Genomic DNA, 24,629 nt, shown 5'->3' with positions numbered 1-24,629 from the left:
CTGCCTGCCCGCCGCTTGCACTCTGCCGGCGCCCCGTCCCGCACGGATCAGCCCCGCTGCCCAGCAGCTCCGCTCCCTCGGGGCCGCGGTGGGTCTCGGACTCGGAACTGTCCCGCAGCTTTCCAAGTTTTGCTTTTGGGTGCAGTTTGCACGGGGACGCGCCCTAGCCCACCGCCACCATGGATGCCATCAAGAAGAAGATGCAGATGCTGAAGCTGGACAAGGAGAATGCCTTGGACAGAGCGGAGCAAGCCGAAGCGGACAAGAAAGCAGCGGAGGAGAGAAGCAAGCAGGTCTGCTCTGAGGGCCTGGGCGCAGCCAGCGCCAGGGCGCACGTCTTTCCAGATGACTCCTCTCTCTCTCTTTTTTTTTTTTTTTTTTCTCCTCCTCCCCTCTTCACCCCCTGCAGAACCAGTAGAACTTTTCCTAAGGCACCAGGACAGCCCCTGGCTGGGGATTTCGGGGGGCCCCAGCACTCCAGCTGGGGAGCAGGGCCATGGGACAGCCGCGTGGCCTCGGTGCCTTTGTCGTCGGGGCACAGCTGGGAGAGGCTGCCTTGAGCACTTGTTAGCAATGGACAGACATGCTGTGATTTGGCAAATGACACTTAAAGCTGTGTTTGCCCCCTCCAGCAGACTTGTCCAATGCCAGCTGCACCCCCCCTTCCAGATGTGCATCATGTTTTCCTGGCCTTCTCCAACCCCCCTCCTTTACACCTGGGGCTTCACTTACTTGAGGGAGGGGGACACATTGGTTGCATGTTTCTGGGAGATCCTGCAGGAGGAGGGAGAGGGATTTAAAAATTAATTTCCCACTTTTCTAAGCCCAGAGAGAAACATATTTGTGCGTTGTATTTCCTCTTGTGCACCTAGTTAGAGGATGACATTGTGCAATTGGAAAAGCAATTGCATGTGACCGAGGATGCAAGGGACCAAGTGCTGGAAGAGCTACACAAGTCTGAGGATAGCCTCCTCTCCGCAGAGGAGAATGCTGCCAAGGTATCGTGCCCTTGCCGCAAGCCAAGAGAATCTAACTGTCTCTCCTTATCTCTCTCTCTCTCTCTGTCCGTCTGTCCTTTTCTGTCTCTTCTGCACTTGCACTTCTCCCGTTGCACGATCACGTTGCCTGCTGCACCTTTTCCTGCCTGCCCTCCCCTCTCCGCCACTTTCCACCCGTATCACAGCTGGAGGACGAGCTGGTGGCTCTACAAAAGAAGCTGAAGGGCACTGAGGATGAGCTGGACAAATACTCGGAGTCTCTTAAAGATGCACAGGAAAAGTTGGAACTGGCTGACAAAAAGGCCACAGATGTAAGTTACCCCCATCCCTTTCACCACCACCCCGGTACCGAAACCACACACTTCCTCTGCGCAGGACAGCCAGGACTCCTGCCAAGGAGCGCTCCGAAGCCTTGCTGAGGGCAGGGTCCGGGCACCTCCTGGGCAGGGAGGTGGGAAACACAGCACTGCCTCCTTGCATGAGGTTTGCATGCTGTCAGAGGCATTTGATTGGGTTTCTGCTCACTTGACACATGCTTTTCATGTGGACTTGCCGCTGTAGACATGAAAGTAAAGGAAGGGTGGATTGTCCGTTCAGGTGATGAGGAAAAAAGGCTCAGGCAGGAACAACACTGCCTTGATAGTGAAGCAGAATTGGAGAGTTAAAAGTAAGTAGATCCAGGAGAGGGAGATCCAGAAGAGCAAGGGCTGCTAGTTCTGTCTTCAAGAGAGCTGTTCCTCAGCATGCATGCGTTAGAAAGGCTGCTAGGTACTAGTTTGGGTCACTTACTGGTCCGTGAGATAAAAGATCCTCTCTTAGAGTTCTTTTTCCCCTGGAGATCACTGGAACTGTTTCACTTGTCAAAGAAAAGCTCAGTCTCATGTGAGAGAAGATTGTCGGGAAGATGATACTTGCTAGGTTAGCAGTTCAGAGGACAGGGATCCTGGGAGCAAGCTGGGAGATATATATAGCTCAGCACTTTATATGGTAATAATACAAGGGCTTGTGCCTCTCCCAGGCCCTCATCCCACCCACCTGTCTGCCCCTGACATGCACTTAATGTATTGCATGCACGGAACCATGCGAGTTCATTGTCTGTGCAGTTAAGGTCCAGATCTCTGTGGCTGCTGCTGTGTGATCCAATTCTCTCTGAGTAAATCTCAAATCTGAATTACAGGTTTAGGTGAAACCACAGTATTTCCAAAGCAATGAGTGTTCTTTTCCTATAACTCCGCTTCAAAAATTAACCTCAAAGCCGTAATAAAAAGAGGAGTTGCCACAAATGAAACAAGCGAAGTATTTCAGCGGGAGGAAGGATACTTTTTGAATGGGAAATGTTACAAAAACCAACTTTGCATGAAAGACAACGTGCTTTTATCTTCTAAAATGAACAAGGGATAAAAAGTTTTAACTCCAGTATGGCAATTAAGTTGTATAGCTTTGAAAGAGAACTCAAGAACTTAACATAAGCGTGCATAGGAACGGGAGAGAGGGGTTCTTCGTGTAATGTGGATCAGATGTCTGTTGTCTTCTGTGTATGGCTGCATAGATGAGAGGCAGCTTCCTAGCAGGACGTTTATTTGACTTGTTCAAAGGAACCGCATATAGATCCATGGGAGATATTCCTTATAAGGAAAAGTATGCAGACTATTTGGAAATAGCTCGCCTAGGATGAAGGCAGGAGAAATGCTACTTAGATTCGGTTTTTGAAATGAAAGATCTTCCTAACCAATGCCAATGCTGTTTTCCTTTGCTGGAAAACAGCGTTTGGAAGCTAGTTGAGGGCTATTTTATTTGCAGTCACCCCGCCGGCAAGTGTCTGGCTTGTTTTCATCAAGGTAAAGGCTGTGTTTAATGGTATGCATGAAATACGTCTGACTTGTTAAGGATGTTTCTTTTTTTTTTTGGTGATGTGGAGTATCTTTGGGGCACTGCAGTTGACCCAGTATTTCCCCTACTAGTTTCAATAGTTCCAAGCCTTAGGAAAAAGACGGGGAAGGGAGTGCCGGCTCCCGGGGTGGACTCGCCTTACGCAGGGGGATGAGGAAACCTTCTCTCCGGTGTTACTGACCTCGCGAAAGCCGGGCACATCCTCTGAGCCACCGCTCCGCTCCCCGTGCCTCAGGAGCCGGCAGGGCCAGGTCTCTCGGTGTCGCTTTATGCCGCTCGTAGTGGGGCGGTTTGGGGGGAACGGCGGGTCCCGGTCCCTGCAGCCCGCGCTGCGCCGCCACCTGGCAGCGGCCGCCGCGCCCCGGTATCCCCGGCCCGGCCCGGCCCCGCCGCTGAGCCCCCTCCCGGCCGGCGCCGGCTTTTCCCCGTGCCCGCCCCGGCGGCGCGCCGCTCCCAGCTCGGTGCCGGCAGCCCCGCCCCGGTGCGCGGTGCGTTGCGGCGCGAGGGGACTTCCGGGGCCGGTGCGGGCGGAGGGAGGCTGTGCGGGCCGGGCGAGGCGCGGGCATGGCGGCCATGAGCTCGCTGGAGGCCGTGCGGAGGAAGATCCGGAGCCTGCAGGAGCAGGCGGACGCGGCCGAGGAGCGGGCGGGCCGGCTGCAGCGGGAGGTGGACCAGGAGCGGGCGCTGCGGGAGGAGGTAGGGCCGCCGGGGCCGGCTCGGGGGCCGCGGCCCGGTGGGAGCGGGTGGGGTCCCGAGTTCGAGTCCCGGGTGCGGGTCCTGGGTGCGGGTCCCGGGCCGTAGCTGACTCGCCGCTCCCCGGCCGGCGGGTCAGGCGGCCGCTCCTTTTGCCGCCATCTGCGACAAGATGGTACCTGCCGGGCGCCGGGGCCGCAGGTGCACGTTGGGTCAGCGCGGTGCTCGGCCCGGGCTGTGAGCCCTCGGCTCTGTAAGCCGAGCGGAGCGGGGCAGACCGAGCTGCGCTGCCCCGCTGGACCACGCCAGGTCCGCGAGCCGGTAGCAGAATGTTGAGCTGGAATGAGGTTGAACTTGGGTGAGGTGTTTGAGGCTGAGTGCTTTGTATTAGCTTCTGAGCAAGCTTTTATGATTTTTTTTTTTTTTTCCTTCGTAAGTACCGGTTGTCCGCTTATCCCGTGCAAACGAGTTCAAGTGGGAGTTCAGTGGGCTGACTGTTGAGGGGTTACACACTTCAGACTGAACGTGAGATGGCCACATCTGGGTACTCACAGTATCTGCAAACACCACAACAATGTGATCATATGGCCACTGTCAGTGTACGTCTGTAGTACGGTTAGCTTGTCAAAACCCCCTACTGAGATGGGGAAGGGGCAGCAGGCCCAGTTTTAGACAGAGACAAGATCAGATTTGAAAAGCACAGACTCGCGCAGCAGAGAGATGTAGTTATGGGTGGCAGTTACAGCAAAAACCTGATAGGGCTGTTGTTTGCCTTGCCACTGACCTTCGGGAATTCTAGCAGCTGTAACTCGATGTTTCCTGCTATAAAACGTACAGTGAGTGTCCTTTGCGGCAGTTTTAGCGTCTTCAGTGGTTGTGTAAAAGTGATATGAAAGAACAGATTGGTTATTCATGTAGCTTATTACAGTGTTAAAAATTATTATTATTGGATTCCCTTACAATATAGGGCTTTCTGCACATTCTGGGCAGCAAGTTCAAAGGAAGAGCCTTCTGATTACTTTCAGGTGATCCTCCCAAGGCGCAAAATATAGCTCCTTACGCTTGTGTAACTACTGCATTCTTGCAAGTCACTTCAGATATCCATTTGTTTCAGTGAGGGATCGTGTCAGTCATTAACTTGTTTTGTAAGGGTTTCTGACTTAAAAAACCCCTGTACTTGTTTTCTAAGCTTTCTGGAGTAAAGGACACCAATTTTCTTACTTTCAGTAACATGTATTGTTCTAAACAACCTATTAAGGGATTCCCATTAAAATGGAAGCTTTGCTGTTCCTGTTTGTGGCAGAAGGAATAGCGCTGGCAGAGCGATTAGCGCTTGCTGGGCGAGTCTTCCCATTAGAGCTCAGCCACGTTGCTATAAGGCTTAAGATCCTAAAGGTTAATGTTTATCTCTTCCCTGGAGATGGTTTATGCTGATGATGTAGAATTCTGCAGAGTACATCTGCGTGGTATTAAGTTTTTGATTGGAGGGGTCAGTGCTGGGGTGAATGAAGGCAGAAAACTGAACTCGCAGGCACATGTAGATCTGTGCCTCCTCTGTAGCACCATCAGGGTACAAGTGGTTTTTTACTGTCACAGCTGTATTTCTGCATGCTTGAGGAGGGAGACTTTGAGAACATTGCAGCGAGCAATCTGAGGTGTGAATCTGACCCTTTCCTTATTGTAATGCCTTACATGTATAACACGTGACTAGCTAGGGTTGGTTTTTTTGTTAGGTTTTGGATTTTTTTTTTTCTTCCTGTGCAAGGTACAGGCACGCAAACAATGAAAAAGTGAAAGCTGCAGCCAGAACATATCACAGCTTACAGCTTTTGATTGTTAAACCAGATTGTTAGAAGTTTAAAGACTGACTAGCAGCCATTGCCTCAAAAAAGAATCTGTTCTGTTTTGAGGGCATGCATCTCAAGGGACAGCCACATTTTCAGCGTGCATTTTTCTTCCTTCTTCTGGAAAACAAAATCTCTCTTAAAACAGTAATAATTAACGCCTGATGGTAACTTATCCACGTCATTGCTCATTGTAAAAATATGTGGTGTATAAGTGCTATGGCAAAAACGCAGAAGGTTATGTTTGTCTGTTAGCTGTGGGAGTGCCCCTTAATGTCACTGGGGTTTTTTCCTTCCTTACCATATAAGGAGAGAAGTCCTGCTCCACAGAAGAATAATTCGGCCATATAAGGCTGGTTGGTAAACTTTTATTGAGTTACTGGAGCAGGAAGTAAAAATGTGAACTTTAGTCACCCAGTGTTTTCTAAGCATGTTGTATGCTCTTATCATGATGAGGAGTCTTGACATGACAATAATTAACTTGTAACATTACAAATTTCTCAAGGGTAACATTTGTGAAAAGTTGTTTCTCAAATGAGGATGTTCAAATTCTTACTGTTTAAAGCCAGAAGTGTAATGATACACGTATGGAGCACTACTGCTTGATTATATACCTAAGAATGTAATATTTGGGCTAATGTGGATCTCTAAGGCTGTAGTCTCTTCTACTTCTGGTTCGACATGTTCACTGCCAGTATGTACTAACGTTCAGATACATATTTGCTTCCCTGTTATGCGTTACTTCCAGTCATTCTAGTGGGGCGATGTTTCTGTTATGTAAAAGGTTGTTTTACTTGTCTGGTGTGTAAGTTATTCTTATTTGTGTTATGTACAACAAAATTTTAGCTGTGGCAAACTGTATCCAGCTGCTGCTGGTTGGTAAAAGGAACAAATAACAGCTCCTTAAATTTTTAACTAAAGAAAAAGTACTAAACTGATACTTTTGGTACCTACTTCTGATAGGGGGTTGGTTTTTTTGTCTCCCCAGCAAGATATCGTAGGAAATTCAGACATGTACTTCCTCATATATAGCAAGATCATTTTCAGTACTAATTAAGAGTAACTGTTATTCTTGGAAGGAAGTAATTTTCTAGGGTAGTGACCTTTTCATATGTATTTTGTATTTAATATCCTTTTGAAAGAAAGAAAGTCTAACAATGAGGTTACTATGAGAAGGCTGTTATAGAAGTTACTCTGCAACTTAACCAAGTGTAGGTTTGAGAATGTCAGAGGTAAAAGCTTGTAATGGTAAGAGGCAGATGAGTTGCAAGTGTTATACCGGAGATTAAGTGGACAGGTAATGCAAGAGAGGCAAATCTGGGGGAAGTTTGAGGATGGCAGTTTTGGGGGAAAAAAAACAGGTGCTTTAAGTGATCATTGCCTGTACCAGGGCCCTTCCAAGCTGTAGCCTCTGCTGGTGCCTTCTTTGTCAGCTCTTGCATTGCTTGCCCGTAAACAAAACTTGTGGATATTCAGGCATTTCTTAAAAGTTCTCATGCTCTCTCTGTCAGCTGTCTCATTGCAAATGCCGATCTAGGTGTATTTTTGCATGTTTACGTTGAATCCTTCTTATGGAACTCAGGGAAATATTGGGAAAATACTTAACAAATTATAGCAAAAGGTCAGAAATGAAGCATTTGGGTTAACATGGAAGAATCGGGTAATTAGTTTGTGTTCATTTGCAAAAAAAAAAAAAAGTCGGGGAGACTATAATTGGCTAATGTCTGCAAATACAATAATAGAAAATATTTAGGGAATGATGCATAATTCATCCAGTGCAGTTCTTTCTAGTACAAATTGTACGTTCCTTAATATATTTCATTTAAAGGAAGCATTAATCACTTTTTCCTCCATTAAACAATAACTTCACAATTCAATGAGGGCATGTACATCTCTGTGTACGGGCTTTTCAGTGGATGAAGTCAGAAATTATTGAAGTGCTGCTACATGGTACATGGGACAATCTTGTAGAAGAGGTGATATGTGCCTTATTATGAATTAATTTCTGTTCTTCCTGTGCTTAGGCTGAGAGTGAAGTTGCTTCTCTGAACAGACGCATCCAGCTGGTTGAGGAAGAGTTGGATCGGGCTCAGGAGCGCTTGGCTACTGCCCTGCAGAAGCTGGAGGAGGCTGAGAAGGCTGCAGATGAGAGTGAAAGGTGGGTGCGGCCACTCTTGAATGGATCGTTAACCCTCGTGACAAAGATTATAATTGCCAGGGTGTGGGCTAGGGAAATAAATTAAACCACTCCTATGTCTCTGAAGATGTGTAATCCACTCTTTTGCCTACGTGGACTTCAGTTACAGCTTGTCTGTAGGGAGGTCCAAAATTCTTGTTCATGTCTCAGTTCTAAAGATAAGATTTAAGTGGGGCAGGGCTTTTGATGTATCCTGCCACGTCCTGGGAAAACTGCTTGGCCCAACCCGTGCTCCTCTATTTGGATGAGAACTTTTTGAGGGTGATTCTTGATTTCATTGTGGGTAGAAAGTCTTGCCTGGAGAACAGCAAAGTGCTGGAATAGGCTTTGCTTCTCCTGTTGGTGAGATTGGTACATGAAAGTGAGCAAAGGAGGGGAGAGCATGATAACCCTTTCAGATTTAGGCCAGAGTTTCCAGAAGTACTTAATGTAAGTTAGGAACTCGCATTTGTTGGCTTTGGAAGATCTCCTCTTTTGCTTCTACAAATGGTATTTTATATCTGTGAGAGTACCTTTTATTGGGAAATAATTCTATGTATTTTGTGTATATATTTCTACCTCACTAACGATAACAGCCTGTTGAAAATAAAAGCGCCTGAGACTCACAATGCATTGTGAAATAGATAAGAGAATATGGGTCAGACATATGTGGAAGGAGCAACTCACAGTGTTTCCTGTTACGAAGGAGTTAAATTTTGCTTTTGCAGGGCACAGAGAGCTTCAGTGCTCTAGGGCTCTGACATGGCAAAACTCACAGGAATCCGGGCCGTAAACGTAATGCCTTTCAGTCCTGCTGGGGCTGTAACTGCTGTTTCACAAGCAGTGTAAAAGCACAGATGTCCTTAGTCATCTTGCTAGGTCTTTAGAAGCAAACCCCTTTATTTACCTTTCTATAAAACCAGTTTTCCTTCAGTTTAATCTGAGAAATAATAGTACACCCAAACGGCGGTAAGAGCTAAACAAATTAAATTTTCCTTCTTCCTAAGACATGCTTCTTTCTTTTGAACTTCTGGAGCATGAATGCACAGGACTAGATCTGTGGTGTGAAGAATTGCGTATCTGACGTGCTTTGTTCACCTTAACACATTTGTCTGAAGGTTTCTCTCCAGTAGTAGCAGAGCAGGAGAGAAACAGCAGGCCCTGACCCTTGCATTTCTTGTTTCTCACATCTTCCAGAGGAATGAAGGTCATTGAAAACAGAGCCCAGAAGGATGAAGAGAAAATGGAAATCCAAGAGATCCAGCTTAAAGAAGCTAAGCACATTGCTGAAGAGGCTGACCGCAAGTATGAAGAGGTCAGTTCTTGAGTGTCATTTAGGCTGTGCCTGTAATCCCTTCTTTTTGTTTGTTTGTTTTTCCTTCTCCTTTGCCTTCTAAGTTCAAAAGATCACAAACACCACTGTTTGCAGCTGTGGAAGAAAAAATGGGCACCCGGATACCTCAGAGGACAAGGCGGCAGGAGATGTGTGCTCAGATCTTTACACTAAAGTGGTTGAGGGTCCCCTGGTCTCTTAAGGAGAAAAATATTTTTAAGCCACCTTTTGTTGAATGAAAGAGAGGTCTTGAAAAATGTCAGATAACAAAGACTCAAATGAGTAATGAAGATGTCACATAATCAAAACTCACGTGTTGACCAAAAGATGGAAAGAGACCCAACTCCCTGCTTTGCAGGCTCTAGAAACAGGTGACGTGTGCTGCAGGAACATAATCTCTCTGGTTGTCGTTTGGCTTCTCTTACAGGTGGCTCGTAAGCTTGTGATCATTGAGAGTGACCTGGAGCGGGCTGAGGAACGTGCTGAACTATCAGAAAGGTAAGTGCTGAGCTGCCCCAAGGTGTGTGTGAGGTGCTACAAGACAGCTGTAACAGCATGAAATGTTGGCAGTACACTGTGTGTGCAGCTCAAAGCTGTGTTTTGCTCATTTACTCCTAATGGTTGAAATAAATGGTCAGCGCCAAAGTAAATGTGTTCATGTGTGCGTGTGTTTTGTCACTGCATGCTGTACCTGCACACTGATTTTGTGAATGGCTTTTGTGCATTTCATGTGTTCACTAACAGCCAAGTCCGACAGCTGGAAGAACAGTTAAGAATAATGGATCAAACCTTGAAAGCATTAATGGCTGCAGAGGATAAGGTACTGATACTAATAAACAGTTTTTAGGTTTAACTGCAACCCAAGTCTTTCAGCTTCCGTAGCTGGTTAGTTCACTCAGTAGTAACAAATAAGTCCTTGCTACGCTCTTTACTCTCTTGGCATCTTGCTTTGGTGATTTTCTTTGGTCTCTTTTTTGTTTATCCATTTTTACCTTTAAAACCGATTTCTTGTGCAGCCAAAAAGAAGCTGAACTGTCTCACGTGTAAAGGCTATGTAAATATTTCTGTGTAAGCCAAAGGCTGCAGATAATTTCTGTCTGGTCGTCATTGTAATGTACGCTTGAAGTGGAGTTTGGCATCATAAAGAATTGCTTTCAATGTGCGACGGATTCAGCTGCTTTTGAGGCCGTTCTTTTGCTCTGTAATTGTTTTCATTTTTCTCTATCTTTTCCCCCTGTTTTCTCCTGTTTTCTTTTGCTTGACTGAATCTTCCATCCGCCCCTTTCCTGCCTTCCTTCCGAAATAACAGCAAATGTGCTGAGCTTGAAGAGGAGTTGAAAACTGTGACCAACAACCTGAAGTCGCTGGAGGCTCAGGCTGAGAAGGTAGGCTAGAGACTTACACGAGAATGTGTCCCTTATGTTGTCACCTGAATTGGCCTGTGGGGTTTTCGCTATGTGCTGATCACTTTGCAGCATTTCAGCAAGGCCATTGTCAGTAGAAGCACTTGGACTCACCACTCAATTAATATTTGGCTCTTACCAGAATTTAGCATTCCTTCTAGCTCCAAATAGGTCAGTGTTATTTGACTGCATGTTCTGTCAAGTAGTCTGACAGGATTAAGTATTATTTATAGAATGTCACTTAAAAGGGCACTTGTGTGCTAACATTAAGTTTCTCCAAATGCCACTCCTCTTTAAAACTGTAGTACTAATTTCTACTGATAGTTCCCACTGTGCAGCACTGGCATATAACTCAAGGAAAGTTTGGCTCTGGTACTAAACTGTGTGTTACCACAGTCTGGTAAGTGGAATTCATTTAGTTACACCCGTGTTAATTTATTGTATGCACTTGATCTATTAGAAGAGAGTCTCAAATGTGGTATGTTTTTTGTTTATTTAGAATACCTGGTCTAATCTCAATGATCCTCTTTCTAATTACAGTACTCACAGAAAGAAGACAAATACGAAGAGGAGATTAAAGTCCTGACTGACAAACTGAAGGAGGTAAAATTAGAGCTGTTCTTTACAACAGATCTCCCAATGCAACTTTGATTCTTCTAATATAGACACTACTTGCTCTAAGGACAAACATATCATTTGGGAGACAGTTTAGTTTCAAACATATCTCCTAAAAATTAGTATCACCTTATTATTTGCTTCCTCTCATTGTAATTTTTTCCTCATTTGAATTGTTGCTCCTCTGTTCTTAAGTCCTATGTGTGTGTTTCCTAAACTAGTCTGTATTTGTCTTGACTTCAGGCTGAGACCCGTGCTGAATTTGCTGAGAGGTCAGTAACCAAGCTGGAGAAGAGCATCGATGACCTAGAAGGTATGGAGTTTTGCTTTTCTCACTTACTATGGAAAAAGAGATCTTTTATTCTTCTGTTGTGTTTTGGGTTTTTTTCAGTATCCAATTCTACTCGCCTACCTTGTCCTGCTTTTATAAATGGGTATGCCTAAAGAGTAAAATAGGCAAAATGTTTTCCAATTGAAGTGTATTGACAACTTAAGTGCTTCAGGCGAACAGTGTTTTGCTCTTGCCTGATCCTTTTTCTCTCATGTTCTCAAAACTCCTTTCATTCTTTTTCTTGGAGGTATATAAATGTATAGGGTAAATCATTAGGTGATAAGTATTTTTTTCTTACTAAAAAGCTGATGAAGCTTTTACGTTACGTTTGTAATAATTAGGAATGTAGCAAGCTAGCTTAATTTATTACTGTGATAAGTGTGGGTCAGGGCAGGCATTTTGTGACATAGGCCAGTTGCTGTTTTTCAGTAAAGCTAATGGGTTGTGTACATAATCCGAAGGACAGCTTACTGAACTTCAGAGGGTTTGTTTTCAGGTTTTGATAAATCTTTCAGAACTTCAGTAGTGTAGTAGAAAGTGCTTTCTCCCTCCAGAGAAAATAATTCAGTAGTGCTTTTTAATTATAACTTATGTGGAGTTTATTTAGATGCGTTACACCAAGTCTAGGATTTTAAGAAGCTTGATTGCTTGGCATGGCAGGCTGACTTCAGCAGAAAGGGTATGAAATGCCTAGGTAGCTGCTGAAAATTTACGATCACTGGCTCAGGAAGGAAGCAGAGAAGAAAGATAAGTGTTTAGAAGGAACAAAAGTTGCTGTAAGAAAGTGACTTTACACCATCACACAAACCAGAGTGGTTTAAAAAAAAAAAACCCACGTGGTAGAAAACAAACGGTAGCATCCTTGAGCCCCTTTTTTTTATCTTCTCTCCCTAGCTCCTGAGTGCTCTCCTAATGTGCATTAAAACAAAAATCCAGGGCAGCAAAACATGGATTTTGCTTCCCCTGTACACTTTCTTTCCTTCGTTTTTTCTATATCTCAAGCCAGAGAGTCGTGGTCAATGGGGCAGAGTCTGGTTGGAGGCCTGTATCTAGTGGAGTGCCTCAAGGGTCAGTTCTGGGACCAATACTGTTCAATATATTCATCAATGACTTGGATGAGGGAATTGAGTGTACTATCAGCAAGTTTGCTGATGACACCAAGCTGGGAGGGGTGGCTGACACGCCAGAGGGCTGTGCTGCCATCCAGTGAGACCTGGACAGGCTAGAGAGTTGGGCGGGGAAAAATTTAATGAAATATAACAAGGGAAAATGTAGAGTCTTGCATCTGGGCAGGAACAACCCCAGGTTCCAGTACAGGTTGGGGAATGACCTATTAGAGAGCAGTGTAGGGGAAAGGGACCTGGGGGTCCTGGTGGACAGCAGGATGACCATGAGCCAGCACTGTGCCCTTGTGGCCAAGAAGGCCAATGGGACCTGGGGTGTATTAGAAGGGGGGTGGTTAGTAGGTCGAGAGAGGTTCTCCTTCCCCTCTACTCTGCCCTGGTGAGACCTCATCTGGAATATTGTGTCCAGTTCTGGGCCCCTCAGTTCAAGAAGGACAGGGAACTGCTGGAGAGAGTCCAGCGCAGGGCCACAAAGATGATTAAGGGAGTGGAGCATCTCCCTTATGAGGAAAGGCTGAGGGAGCTGGGTCTCTTTAGCTTGGAGAAGAGGAGACTGAGGGGTGACCTCATCAATGTTTATAAATATATAAAGGGTGGGTGTCACGAGGATGGAGCCAGGCTCTTCTCGGTGACAACCAACAGTAAGACAAGGGGTAATGGGTTCAAGCTGGAACACGAGAGGTTCCACTTAAATTTGAGAAGAAACTTCTTCTCAGTAAGGGTGATGGAACACTGGAACAGGCTGCCCAGGGAGGTTGTGGATTCTCCTTCTCTGGAGACATTCAAAACTTGCCTGGACGCCTTCCTGTGTAACCTCACCTAGGCGTTCCTGCCCTGGCAGGTGGATTGGACTAGATGATCTTTCGAGGTCCCTTCCAATCCCTGACATTCTGTGATTCTGTGATTCTGTTTTCCCACTGGCAGTGCAATTAATGAACTTGTCGCATAAAACTCTTCACTTGACTTTTTTTTATTCTTCTCTAATTTTGTAATTTTTGTTTTGTTTTGTCTGTCGCAACGCCTCTTTCTGTGCACTCTTCCCCTTTCCTGCGGCTTCTGGATGGTATCCCCTGCCACCACCTTCACCTTCCACCCCATGATCACACTCCATTTCCTTGCACGCCTCTGCCATCCCTCGGGTGAACGGTAGATGAGCTCTATGCTCAGAAACTGAAGTACAAAGCCATCAGCGAGGAGCTGGACCACGCTCTCAACGATATGACTTCCATGTAAATGTCTTCCCAGCTTGTGCCTGCACCTGCTTCCCCGCCCTCATTGATTGCGCAGTTCCGGCCTTGTGAAATTATACTCCCTCTGTAGCGCGAGACGCATTCCTTTAGTGAGACTAGGCGTACAAAATACCATGAACAATTTCTTTACCGTGGCAGAGTGTGGGTGAGTGTTGTGCCGAGCCTGGTAAATACTCATGGTGATTTTGTAAGCTGCCTAATAAGCCGGTGTTTACCCTTTCATTCTGTATCTGCAATCCTCGTGTCTTGCGGTTGCCATTCGTTTGTCACTCTGCATTTGTCCTTTCAGTTCACCTCTGTTCAAGTATTTTCTATCAGGCCCGTCATGTTCAGTTCACTAAAGAAAGTTGCCTTGGTGCATGTTGCATTCTGAGTGTATTCTTCTGCTGTTACAGTTTTTCTCTGGCAAAGTTACTACAGAAGTTTCAAAGAAATTTAGATTTAGCCGTGTTCTCTGTTAATGACAGTGGAAAGTGTTGATCTGAACTTCCTTGACCGGCTCTGAAAATTTCAGCTGATATCACTAAATAACAAGTGTGGAAATGGATTTTAAATACTTTGTCGTTTAAACCCATGAAAGTGACAATTGAATTGTAGGTTGCTTCTGCATATTTTATGGAGGGTAGTAGTAATTGAGTTTGCATATACCAAAAACTTTAGTCATAAGGAAAAAAATAAAGAGTATATTAGGCAGCAGGAAAGCAGGAGAGTGATTTGTCAGGTGTGACTAGTCCGTGCAGTGTTTGACACAAACTGGCTGTCAACCTTAAATTCTGAACAGAGGTCAGCTGTGCTAATCCACCTTCCCATGCTCATACCTTTCACTTGCATGAACCTTTTGCGGTTGACATGGGAAAGAGGAAGAGTTGTGGCTCTCAGGTGCTTATGAGGTGCGATGTTTAGTCCCAGCATCTTTTGGGAAGCTCGCATGCTTTCAGCAAGGCATAAGCTTTGCTCAGAGCTTGAAATGTATTTTGTGTGCACCCATATCTTAAATGTTTTTTCTTTGCTGCCTTTCATCCCTATATCTGTTCATTACTTCCCTCTCCCAACTTTTTAGTAAAGGTCTAATGTTGTCTGCTTTGTGTGCTTTGGTTTTGTTCTGTTTTTAGTTCCCCTGCCCCAACATATGTGTTTGCTCAGTAGCTGATCAAGCAGATGGATTTCTTTTTTCCTCCTCTGTGTACAGAGATTACAGTATTCCTTCAATTTGGGATATTTCTAAATGGAAAACAGGCTTTAAAATGTATTCTACTGGTACATGAGGACGTTACTGTAGCATTCCAGTCCCAGCATGGTGTGTTTTTCTAGTAGCTGTCTTGGCACGCTGGACTCTGCTGTGCTGTTGCTGCTCTTTTGGAAGCCTTTACTGCACCTTTTTTATTTCCTACCTTATCTCACTTTTTCTTTCCATGCAGATAATTTTCTTTGCTTCACTTCTCCAAAGACATCTTCATCGGGTTGGATAAAACATCTTTCCAAGCTTTGGATGTTTCATGGGTTATTTGTCCTGTCTTCTAGCTTACTTGACTCTATTCCTCTAGCACCTGTCTCAGAACATGCTCTCTTTGTGCTCTGCTGTACAGAAACTCTACATCTCTCAATGTAAAATAAACATCCCAGCTGTATGCCTTTTGCTATTCCTTTGCCTTTTATTTATTTAAATAACTTTCAGTTATTAATAAAAGTTGCTTTTTTTTTGCCATTAGGGATTTAAATTTTTTGGTGTTGGCTTTTTTCTTTGCAAAGACTTTTGCCTGTATGTTGACAGTGCAAAGCCAGTGACAGTGGTCTGTGGGATGAGAATACGACTCTTCATATTTTGAGGTCAAAACTGGCCAGTTATGATCTTAATCTTTCTCAAAATGTGTTGCAGATAAAATGACAAATAGATGTAATGGGAATTTTTTCAGCTGTTGTTGTTAGGCCCAAATCTGCAAGGACATTACTTCCTCGGGGTCACTTGGTCGTGGGAGCATTGCTGAGAGAGCAGCTAAGTCCTTGATGCCAAATTTTTCACTTTAAAATCTGAAATTTTCTCATAGCTTGATGCTGAAGACTTCCTGTCTTTATATAAATGTGTTTGTTCGTTAACTTAAATATTTGAGAGAGATTTAAAGGGGCAATATAAAAAATTTTAAATTATTTTTTCACCCAAAAATAGTCCTTTAAATGTCTTGCAAAAAAAGTGTTCCCCTCTTTCGCACCTCGATTACTCAGCAAAGACGTTGCTTGCTAACTCTCTCTTTTTTCTTCTTGTGTGGTGGTTTTTGGTTTTTGTTTTGTTTTCGTTTTGTTTTCCAATATACTTCTCTTGAGTGATACGCTTGGAAGCTCAGCAGGGAGATTTCAGTAGCTTTCCACTCTTGGGCTTGGCTTTCAGACTTGTGAGTTTGAATTGCAGACTCATGACAAATGTTTCAGAAATGAAGTAGGAAAACTCATCATTGCACTCCTAATGAAATTATTCTGCTGCAAAGTGGAATATACAGATTTCGGGTTTGAAAGCTTAAACACTGGTTTTTGGCTGATTTGGCAGTGCCTGATTAAGGATGAAACATTAAATATTGACATCTTGCTTTTTTGCACTGTTACTTGCAACTAGAGAGTTTATTGCATTATTTTAACTTTGTTTTCTTCACAATGAAAGAAGTTGTTTTGCAGTTCCCATTAAAGTGAATCAGTTTAAACTGGATTGATTTCTGATTGTGCCTAGCACTGTATGTATTACTAAAGTTCCTAAGTCACAACAGCTAAACAAACTCATCGTGGCGTAGCTGTTTTAGTTGTTAGCTTGTAGAATAAGCTGCTTTGTGAACTTCAGTAGTGCAGTCTAGCCTAGATATAGCCCTCTCCCCAAAACCTGTTTTCCAAATCAAGTTTGCAAATGGATGCATCGTTTTCCCCCTGCCATTCTCAGGCAACTTCGTCTGATCCCAGTTCTTTATCCCATGACACATGTGCTAATGCTATTGACTGTGGGGAGAAGGTAAAGTGCAGGATGTGTATCCGGAGTCACAGGTCATCCAGAGAGTAAGTTTCAGTAACTTAACTACTCATCAGTTGAGCTACAGCCAGTATGTTTATATACTGTGTGTATTTCAACTGAAAAGTAAAATGTTTAGTGTGAAGGCTAACCAAACATAATGAGACGAGCATTTGTAAAAGGCTGAAGTTACATGGTTAACTTCACAAACGCAGGTTGTGGGGAATGTGGTCAGCTCTCATTTACGTTATGTTGTACGTGCCACAAGGTCTGTGTGTGGCTGGTGGTGTCCGTGGGGCTGGCTGGCCGGAGCGGCCAGCTCTGGTGTCTCACATGCCTGGGCTGTGCTGGGCTCAGGCTGAGCCTCACTGGGCCTGCACCAGAGCCTGAACTCGCAGCTTGGCCTAAGGTGGCTGCGTACAGAGCCGGCCCTTGGCTCTACCTCTGTGGTAAATCACAACTTGACAGGTTGCCTGAGGGTAATCAAGGGCTTACTGTACACTCCGTAAATGCTTGCTGTGTTTTACCTGGGGTATTTAGTCTCGTTTTGGATGTTGAGAAATACTGTCAATCTCTGCCTCAACTAAAGGGAGGAGTTTTCTGTGATGAAGGCAGGCATCAAGTTCTTAGTTTAAATTGTTGTCGTGTTTGAATAACAACTAAATACACTTTGCCACACTAAGTGGAATTTTAGCTGCTCTGAGGGTTCAATTTTTTTTCCGCGTATATGTGACATTATCCTGATGAAAGAGACAAGACCCAGTTGTCACTGGTCCAGGATCAGAGCTCTGAAATGTGCCCTGGTTTCACTGAGCTGGCTGCTGGATCCTGGGCTGGGGGGGACGCTCTGAGGAGCTGCACCCACCGCACAATCTGTCCTGCAGGCCCGCTCACTGCACGGCTTGGCCGCTGCCGTGTCCAGAGCCCGCGGGGGAACAGGGTTTCTGTGGAAGCTGTTCAGGAAGCTTGTGGAAAAGGATGAGAAACAGTTGTTTCCTGTAGGGGAACAGTCTGGGATCAAGAGGTCAGGAGTGCAGTTTGAACTAGACTGTTTAGAAGAATACGGACAATTTGAGAAAACAAGCGAGTCAAAACCCATCGCGGAAGGTTCTTTCACTCTGCAGAACAATTTTCACTAAATGTGCTGTTACAACGTGGCTGTGTGTGTTCTCTTTGACCATGAACTGTGCGTTTGCTGTATTTGAGCAACACAGGTTTTCATGCTTCTGTTTCATTTTCACTGAATGTTTGGTTTTGTTTTCTTACAAAGTACAACTGGAAAATTTAAAGGTCTCAAAGTGTATTGGTACCAGTAATGGAAATATGTTTCCCTACCAAAAATACAGTTTCGGCTGTCGGATTCCCCAGGAAAGGAGTATGTGTTGAGTCAGACCTAGTGTTAGCTGGCTCCCAGCATCTCCTGCCCTTACTTACCCTGGTTGTGATGCAGCTGCTTTCCCTCCCTCACCACACCTGAAATAGTTTACAAATTAAAATGGCACTCATAAAACAAATCCCCCACACGCTATACGTAAAAGTTAAAGTAGGACTTGGTTCTTCTGGGAATATCGCTGCAGTTCTTCCATCTGCTTCCACTTACCTGTCTCCCAGCTGTTCCTGCAACAGAACTCTTAGCCGGTTCTTCATAGGTTATAATAGCTGTTCCTTGGAGTAGCTGTTTGATTACTAGAGTTCTAGAAACAAAGGTAAAACGTTTCTCTGTGTGTTATTGAACTGTCTGTGGTGTGACCAGTTTCTTTATTAACTCTTACTTAACTGTTTTCTCTGTCTAATCTGTCTTCATTCTACCTCTTTTTTTCCCTTCTAACCTGCTTGCTGCCTGTACAGACCAACTCTACCAGCAACTTGAGCAAAACAGTCGCCTAACTAATGAACTAAAGCTGGCATTGAATGAGGATTAAACTTTAGTGTGACTATATTGTTAACTTGTTTAAAAACTGCTTCTTCCAAATTTCCTTAAGAATGAATCGGTACATGTAGAAATAAGCAAGAAACCTAGAAATTGATTTTTTTTCAGGCTGTTGATTCTGTGGTAAATTAATGGATGAAATTCTCAGTTTCTGTTGGAAAAATATGAAAATGCTGCTTCTGGATGAGGCTTTTTGTTTTCTGTGTGCACACCTACTTTGGAGGAGCAGTAAGCCCTTTGGCTCCTTTCCACTTCAGTAAACAGCTACAGCATTTGGCTAACAGCATCCAAACAGTTAACAGCCTGCCTTGTAGTGAGACGCTCGATTCACCTGATTTCATGAATTGGCCCCGAGATTTTTGCTAGAGCGTGGACAAGAGAAAAATGTTCACCAGGATTCATATTTTCATATTTCAAACCCAACATAATGGATACTTAGAGCTGTTTTGTTATCTGGAGACTTAAACGCAATAATTTTGCAGTACTGTGAATTGGGCTTGTATTTAACTTAAAATAAATTTTAAAACAAACAAACAAAAACCTAGGAATGGGAGCTCCATCTGAAAATATCCGGTCAGTTTAAAGGTATGCTTGCTTTGAAGTTACTATTACTGGATGATTCTGGTAGGATGCCGCTCTAGAACATTGTGCTCATTTATTGTATCAAATAAGTGGGTTAAATGACCTATAAAAGTGTGCATGCAACATAAAGCTACTAACTTTTATTTATTTATTTTCTAGAAGAAATAAATTTCTTAAAGGTCACTTCACTAAAGAAGAGATTAGTTTTAATTTTTTTGTTCTTTGCAAGTTCTGAGTTACGTGAAACTTAAAGTGTGGATCTGCAAACCACTTAATTATTTTCTTGATTATCCTACTTTAAAAAAAGCCATTCACCATCCCACATTCCTATAAGCAAAGAGCTTCCAGAACATGCAAGAATTACATCTCTGTTGGCAGTGCATTTTCTTAATAAATGCAGCTGTAAACAGTTCGAAACTTGCATTACTTGCCATTTCTTTCATTAATTTGAAATTCTCTCCAGTTGTGTTGTCTGGGGACATTGGTATTTATGAGCATGCACATTTCTTAACTTTCTAAACCCTCCAATAGAAATGATGATTGCATGCCTTCATGTTCTGAGAATCCGTGCCTCCAAAGAACTGCTATTCATGTTTTAATTTTCTAATCCCACAACAGAGAAAGTGGCGCATGCCAAAGAAGAAAACCTTAGTATGCATCAGATGCTGGATCAAACTTTACTGGAGTTAAACAACATGTGAAAATCTTCTTAGCAGCAACCACATTATTTGTTTTATTATTTTTACACCTGCTTGCCGTGAAACCCCATAAATATGTCTTTATTTTAGTTTCACCACAGTCACAGGAACATCTGCTAAATTATCAGGCAGGGGTCAGGGAAACACCGAAATTGGCAAGCCATATGCGGGTTAAGCTACATTACATTATGGTTTAAATGTGCCATTTCCCAACAAAAATGTTACCTACACTTTGTAAAGAGTTCAGCAATTCATTGTGCTTAGTCTTTTGAAGAATCCTGGCTGTGGCAGACAGTGTCCCACCTCAAGTGCCAACTACCATTTTTAACAAGAGGAATGATTCACACTTAAGAGAGATCAGGTGGAAATGGTGCTATTTTGAACAAAAGATTCTGAAGACTTTTGTTTTGATATCAGACAAGTCAGGAGTTGTCCAGCACAGTAATTTATTTTTATCAGGATTTTATTGATCTGTGAGGATTTGGATGTTCTGTGCCTTCTAATTCAATAAAATGAAGGTCTGTAAGCAACAGAGAAAAGCGAAGGTTTAAATTGTGTTCTTGCAACTCAACACAGAAGTGTAGGTTAGCATTTCACCTTGAGTATTCATTCGGTTGTATTTTTCATGTTGAAATGAAAGATTCAATAAATTCAGGAGAAAACATAAATTTGGAAGAGATTGTTTTAAAATGTATTTTATTTGTGTGGATTTGGGGGAGGGGGAGGAACTTATAAACTGATATTCGCCTCACTTTTTTCACACTTTCTTTGAGCAGTTTTAAAAGTATACCTGTATGTAAACATTGTATAATGATATGGAATAAAATGCACATTTTAGGACATTTTTTAAATTTTGTTCTCTTGTGATTTGTTTTTCATCACATCAGCTTTCTGTGTATTGCTGTGTAAAATACACGCGTGCGCACTGTCTCTCATTGGGATTCGCTGTTAACACGTTGGCTTTCGGTCTCTTCTGTGCTGTTAGGCTAATAAAAATGCAGTGAAATGCAATGGTTTGGACTGATGTGGATCTGCAGCTGCCAAGAGCGGCCCTTTGAGGGCCACATTGCAGGAACCTGCCCTCATTATTCACTTGTATTCCCAGATGGGTGCAGAATGTAGTTGTCCCCTCATGGATGACAGAGCTTTCCAAAATTATTCATTTTTGACCGAAACTGTTTTTAGTAAGGTCATTGCAGAACTCCCATAGACTTCTGTAGGAAATGAGCCCTAAAGGGCAAGCTCTTGCAAACACTACTATGTATTGTGTATCTTACTCATTAGTATGTGTCAATTTACTTCAATACAGTGATAAAACCTTCCAAAATGATGTGTCAAGTTCGTGAGAGAGCCTCTCACCTGATTTTTCACTACTGGTTGCTAATTTCTACATGTGTAGGTATCTTTATTTTAATTACAAGATCTGTCAATGAGCAACTTCAGAAATAATTCTTACTCCTTCTTTTTCTGTAGTATATTGCTGGAAGCTGATGCTGTCCATCCTTCTAGCAGCAAGGAGCTCGCAAAGAGACAGGCATAGATAACCTTCCAGATCAGCAAAGAATCTCCATTAGCGGACCCCTAGCAAGCAACTGAAAACAAGTGACTTTCTCAGCAGCTGGTGTAGTGGCGAAAGGGTAAAGTAATACATAATTGCAGACTAAATGGGAGTCGGAGAGTGAAGATGTGCAGGTGTGAGTCGCTGGCTTTTTTTATTGTGTTTTAAAGGGGAGAACTTAGTAACATTACAAGCTTTTGCATGATTCATTGGCTGCTGCCAGGTCATCCTGAATGGAAAGGATGAGATCCCTGTCTTCGTGTTTCCCTTTAAGTGTCTTTTGGGAAGCAAAATATACGTTACAAGGCTCCTAATTCCTTAAGCTTGTACTGGAGGCGGACAGTCCAAGGCTCCAAATGACAGCTGTGCAGAGGTAAGTTCCTGGCACTTGGCCGTTTCCAGAGCCGAGTGTGCTGCCTGCCCCTCTGGATTGCCTTTGTGGTCCCCTGGTCTGTGCCTGGGTCCTAAACGATGTGTCTGAGCGAGGTCAGAGCCTTTGTTTGCTGCTTGAGATGGTTTGCTTTCCAGGAGACCACAAACTGCTTTGCGGTTTGGGGAATCTGAATTAACCCCTTACTGCGTGTAAGGTCAGGAGGAGGCTGTGGTTTAATGTCTCCTAATGAGATCGTGTCACCATTAATAGGGCAAGCATGTGCAAGTACAGAGATAAGAATTAATTTGAAAAAAAACCTGTTTGTAGAATAGACTTCCCTGCAGTGTGCTGTTGCAGATGAAGCCAAAAAGCTTCATGATGGGTAAAAAGAAACTTTCCAGTTCCAAGGAGAGTTGAAGGGAGCAGTGAACATGATAGCAAGTCACACCAAGTGGCTTTTTTTGCTGACTAGCAAGACACATAAAAGGGCATATGATGTATTTTCTGAAGCAGGAAAATCTGTCTTTACTGTGTATCATAAGCCACTACCCATTTTGGTTCGTTTGCATGCCTAATCAAACAATATTTAGTGACGCTGGAAAGCATTGGCTTATAAAAATAAATGAATTGGGCTCTGATTTAACCCCATTCCAAACAAATGTGAGTTTCTCCTTCTTGCAGCTACTTTGCCCAAAATGTTAGCTTTCAAAATTTGTTAAATTATAGAACCCTGCATCATTCAGAATTCCTCAAGATGTGTATCTTGGTTTGGAGAGCTACTCACCCTTTTCTTCAATGCAAAACCACATTCAGCAGTTTGAAATATATCATTATTGTGCAGCCATGCTATATAATTGTCTCGGTTGTTTTGTGAGTTGTCCTCAATTAAATGAGTAGTTCCAAGAACACCAGAAGTGGCAAAACCTCCCTTCCTGGAGATTCATGTCCCCTGGTTGGTTGTAAACTTGCAAGGAATTTTTTTCCAGTTACCGAGACATTTGTGTTGTCTCTTGCTCCCTCATGGGACTTCTCTGATGTCTAATAATATGCAGGGCCTGTTACAGCAAACAGCTGTTACACTGGGCTGTCTGTGACTGCTGCGGTGTCTGTTAGTGGCACAAAAGAAGAAATGATTAGCCAACTAAAACATTTAAAAACACGGAGGGCAGGAAATACTTTTTACATGGCTCAGCATTTGGGAAAATAGAGTAATTTTCCTCAGGTGTTCATTTTCGTGTGTTTTTTGATTTTTTTTTTTTAATTTGTGAGGTTTTTATTAAAACAGGAGCATCAGTGAAAGATTAAGTGGGAATTGCAGCAAAAAGGTCAAAGCGGTAGAGAAAATACAGATAGTGCTTTCTGGAGGTTTTTTTTTTTGAAAATGCACACAGGAATAGTTCCTTTATTTAACGGAGGGAAGCCGTGTAATTGAATTTCTTCAGTGTGTGTTGTAATTCTTTCCAAGGTATGGAAAATCTGCAAAAGTTTGCGTAATCTCGGCCTCAGTTGCAAACCTGTCTAGTTTTCTGTCAGTCGTAGCTTTGCCAATTCATAAGCTGTGGCTGAGAATTGCGTAAGTGCAGGATACCCCTCACAATGAGAGCAGCTTAGTGAGCAATCTAGATATCCCGGTTAAGTTAATTTATATGAGAGCAGAAACATTGGGAAATAGAAGCAGATAGAATCTTACAGACACATAAAAACCCCATGCCTTCCCATTTGTTATTTCTTGACTTACAATGCACTGAAATGAAAGGACATTATGTAATATTTTGGATTTGAATATGATGACCTTCAAGGGTACCTCAGCACTGGTTTCTTCCTGTCTCTCTGCTGGTTTGAGGAATGGCTGGATAAAGATTAAACAGCATCTTTTTAATTAAAGAAAAAATAGAGCCAACACAAAAAAAAAAAGTCCTGCAGACCTTGCTGCAACTGACAGTATCACATGTCATAACGTCCCGGCATGGTGAGGGAACATTTCTCTCCTTTGTGGACAGTAAGCATATATGGATCACTGGTATAAAGGGATGAAATGTGTTTGGGGCCATGATCCTGCAAAGCATTTGAATGCCTTCTGTTCCAGAGCCTGACCATGATCTGCTTCTCAGGCTTTTTCCATTTTTTGCCCTGAGATTCAAACAGAAATGTCAAGGAAGTGTCCGTGTGATCTGCCTCAGGCAAAGCTCGTGGCGAACAGTGTTTCTTTGGATAAAACCTGCAGAAGCCTCACACCTGGTGATGATAGCTGTCCATGCCACTGAGGAGAATGGGGCAGGTCTGGTGTCTGCAGGAGAGTTTGTGAAAGAATAATCAGGCAGGTGAAACTGCAAAGCTCTGGTAAGTTGCTTTAACTTGCTTAGGACACATTGGTATTGGCATTAAGATGGAGATCTGAGTGAGTTTCCAGCTTAAAAAGAGAAGACTTATTTGCAGGTCCACCAATAGTTGGCATGTTTCTCTTGACAGGAATACTAATCGGAGAAATAGCCTGGGAAAAATGCTTCAAAATCTTTCATGGATTATGGTTTTCTGTAGCCAGCAAGGAGGAGCCTGCCAGACTTTCTCCACTTAATCTGAATCACTGTACTACTTCCTTATTTGTTTATTGTACACACGTAGACTATAAAATAGGATGAAGGGATGATGTAATTTGTGCAGGCCATCCAGGAAAAAAAAAAGAAAGTATCTAGAAGATGAACTAGGCAGGAAAGCAATTGGAAGGGAAACAATAAGATTGAATTGCACACGGGGGCTAAATGCCAGTCAGGAGGGTACAGGCAGCAGGACGGTGATCTACACAAGAATGAATCCTCCCCCTCTAAATGTGACGGTGCAGTTCTGC

The 24,629-nt window shown here is 43.4% G+C and overlaps 1 protein-coding gene across 1 annotated transcript; it reads left to right on the top strand.

Moving 5' to 3' along the window:
- On the top strand, window positions 1-20,704 carry TPM1 (tropomyosin 1). Its single transcript, XM_065641676.1, is given in 10 exon segments — window positions 1-293; window positions 873-1,043; window positions 1,046-1,309; window positions 7,450-7,583; window positions 8,799-8,916; window positions 9,362-9,432; window positions 10,244-10,319; window positions 10,878-10,940; window positions 11,196-11,265; window positions 19,774-20,704. Coding segments are annotated over 10 exon segments (1,164 nt in total). The 5' UTR covers window positions 1-179; the 3' UTR covers window positions 19,857-20,704.
- Window positions 20,705-24,629: the final 3,925 nt, after the last annotated feature.

The sequence above is a fragment of the Caloenas nicobarica genome, chromosome 10, assembly GCF_036013445.1.
Source record: "Caloenas nicobarica isolate bCalNic1 chromosome 10, bCalNic1.hap1, whole genome shotgun sequence".
Taxonomy (NCBI): Eukaryota; Metazoa; Chordata; class Aves; order Columbiformes; family Columbidae; genus Caloenas; species Caloenas nicobarica.
Note: the sequence above shows the minus strand (reverse complement) of the source record. Positions and strands in the feature narration are given on the sequence as shown.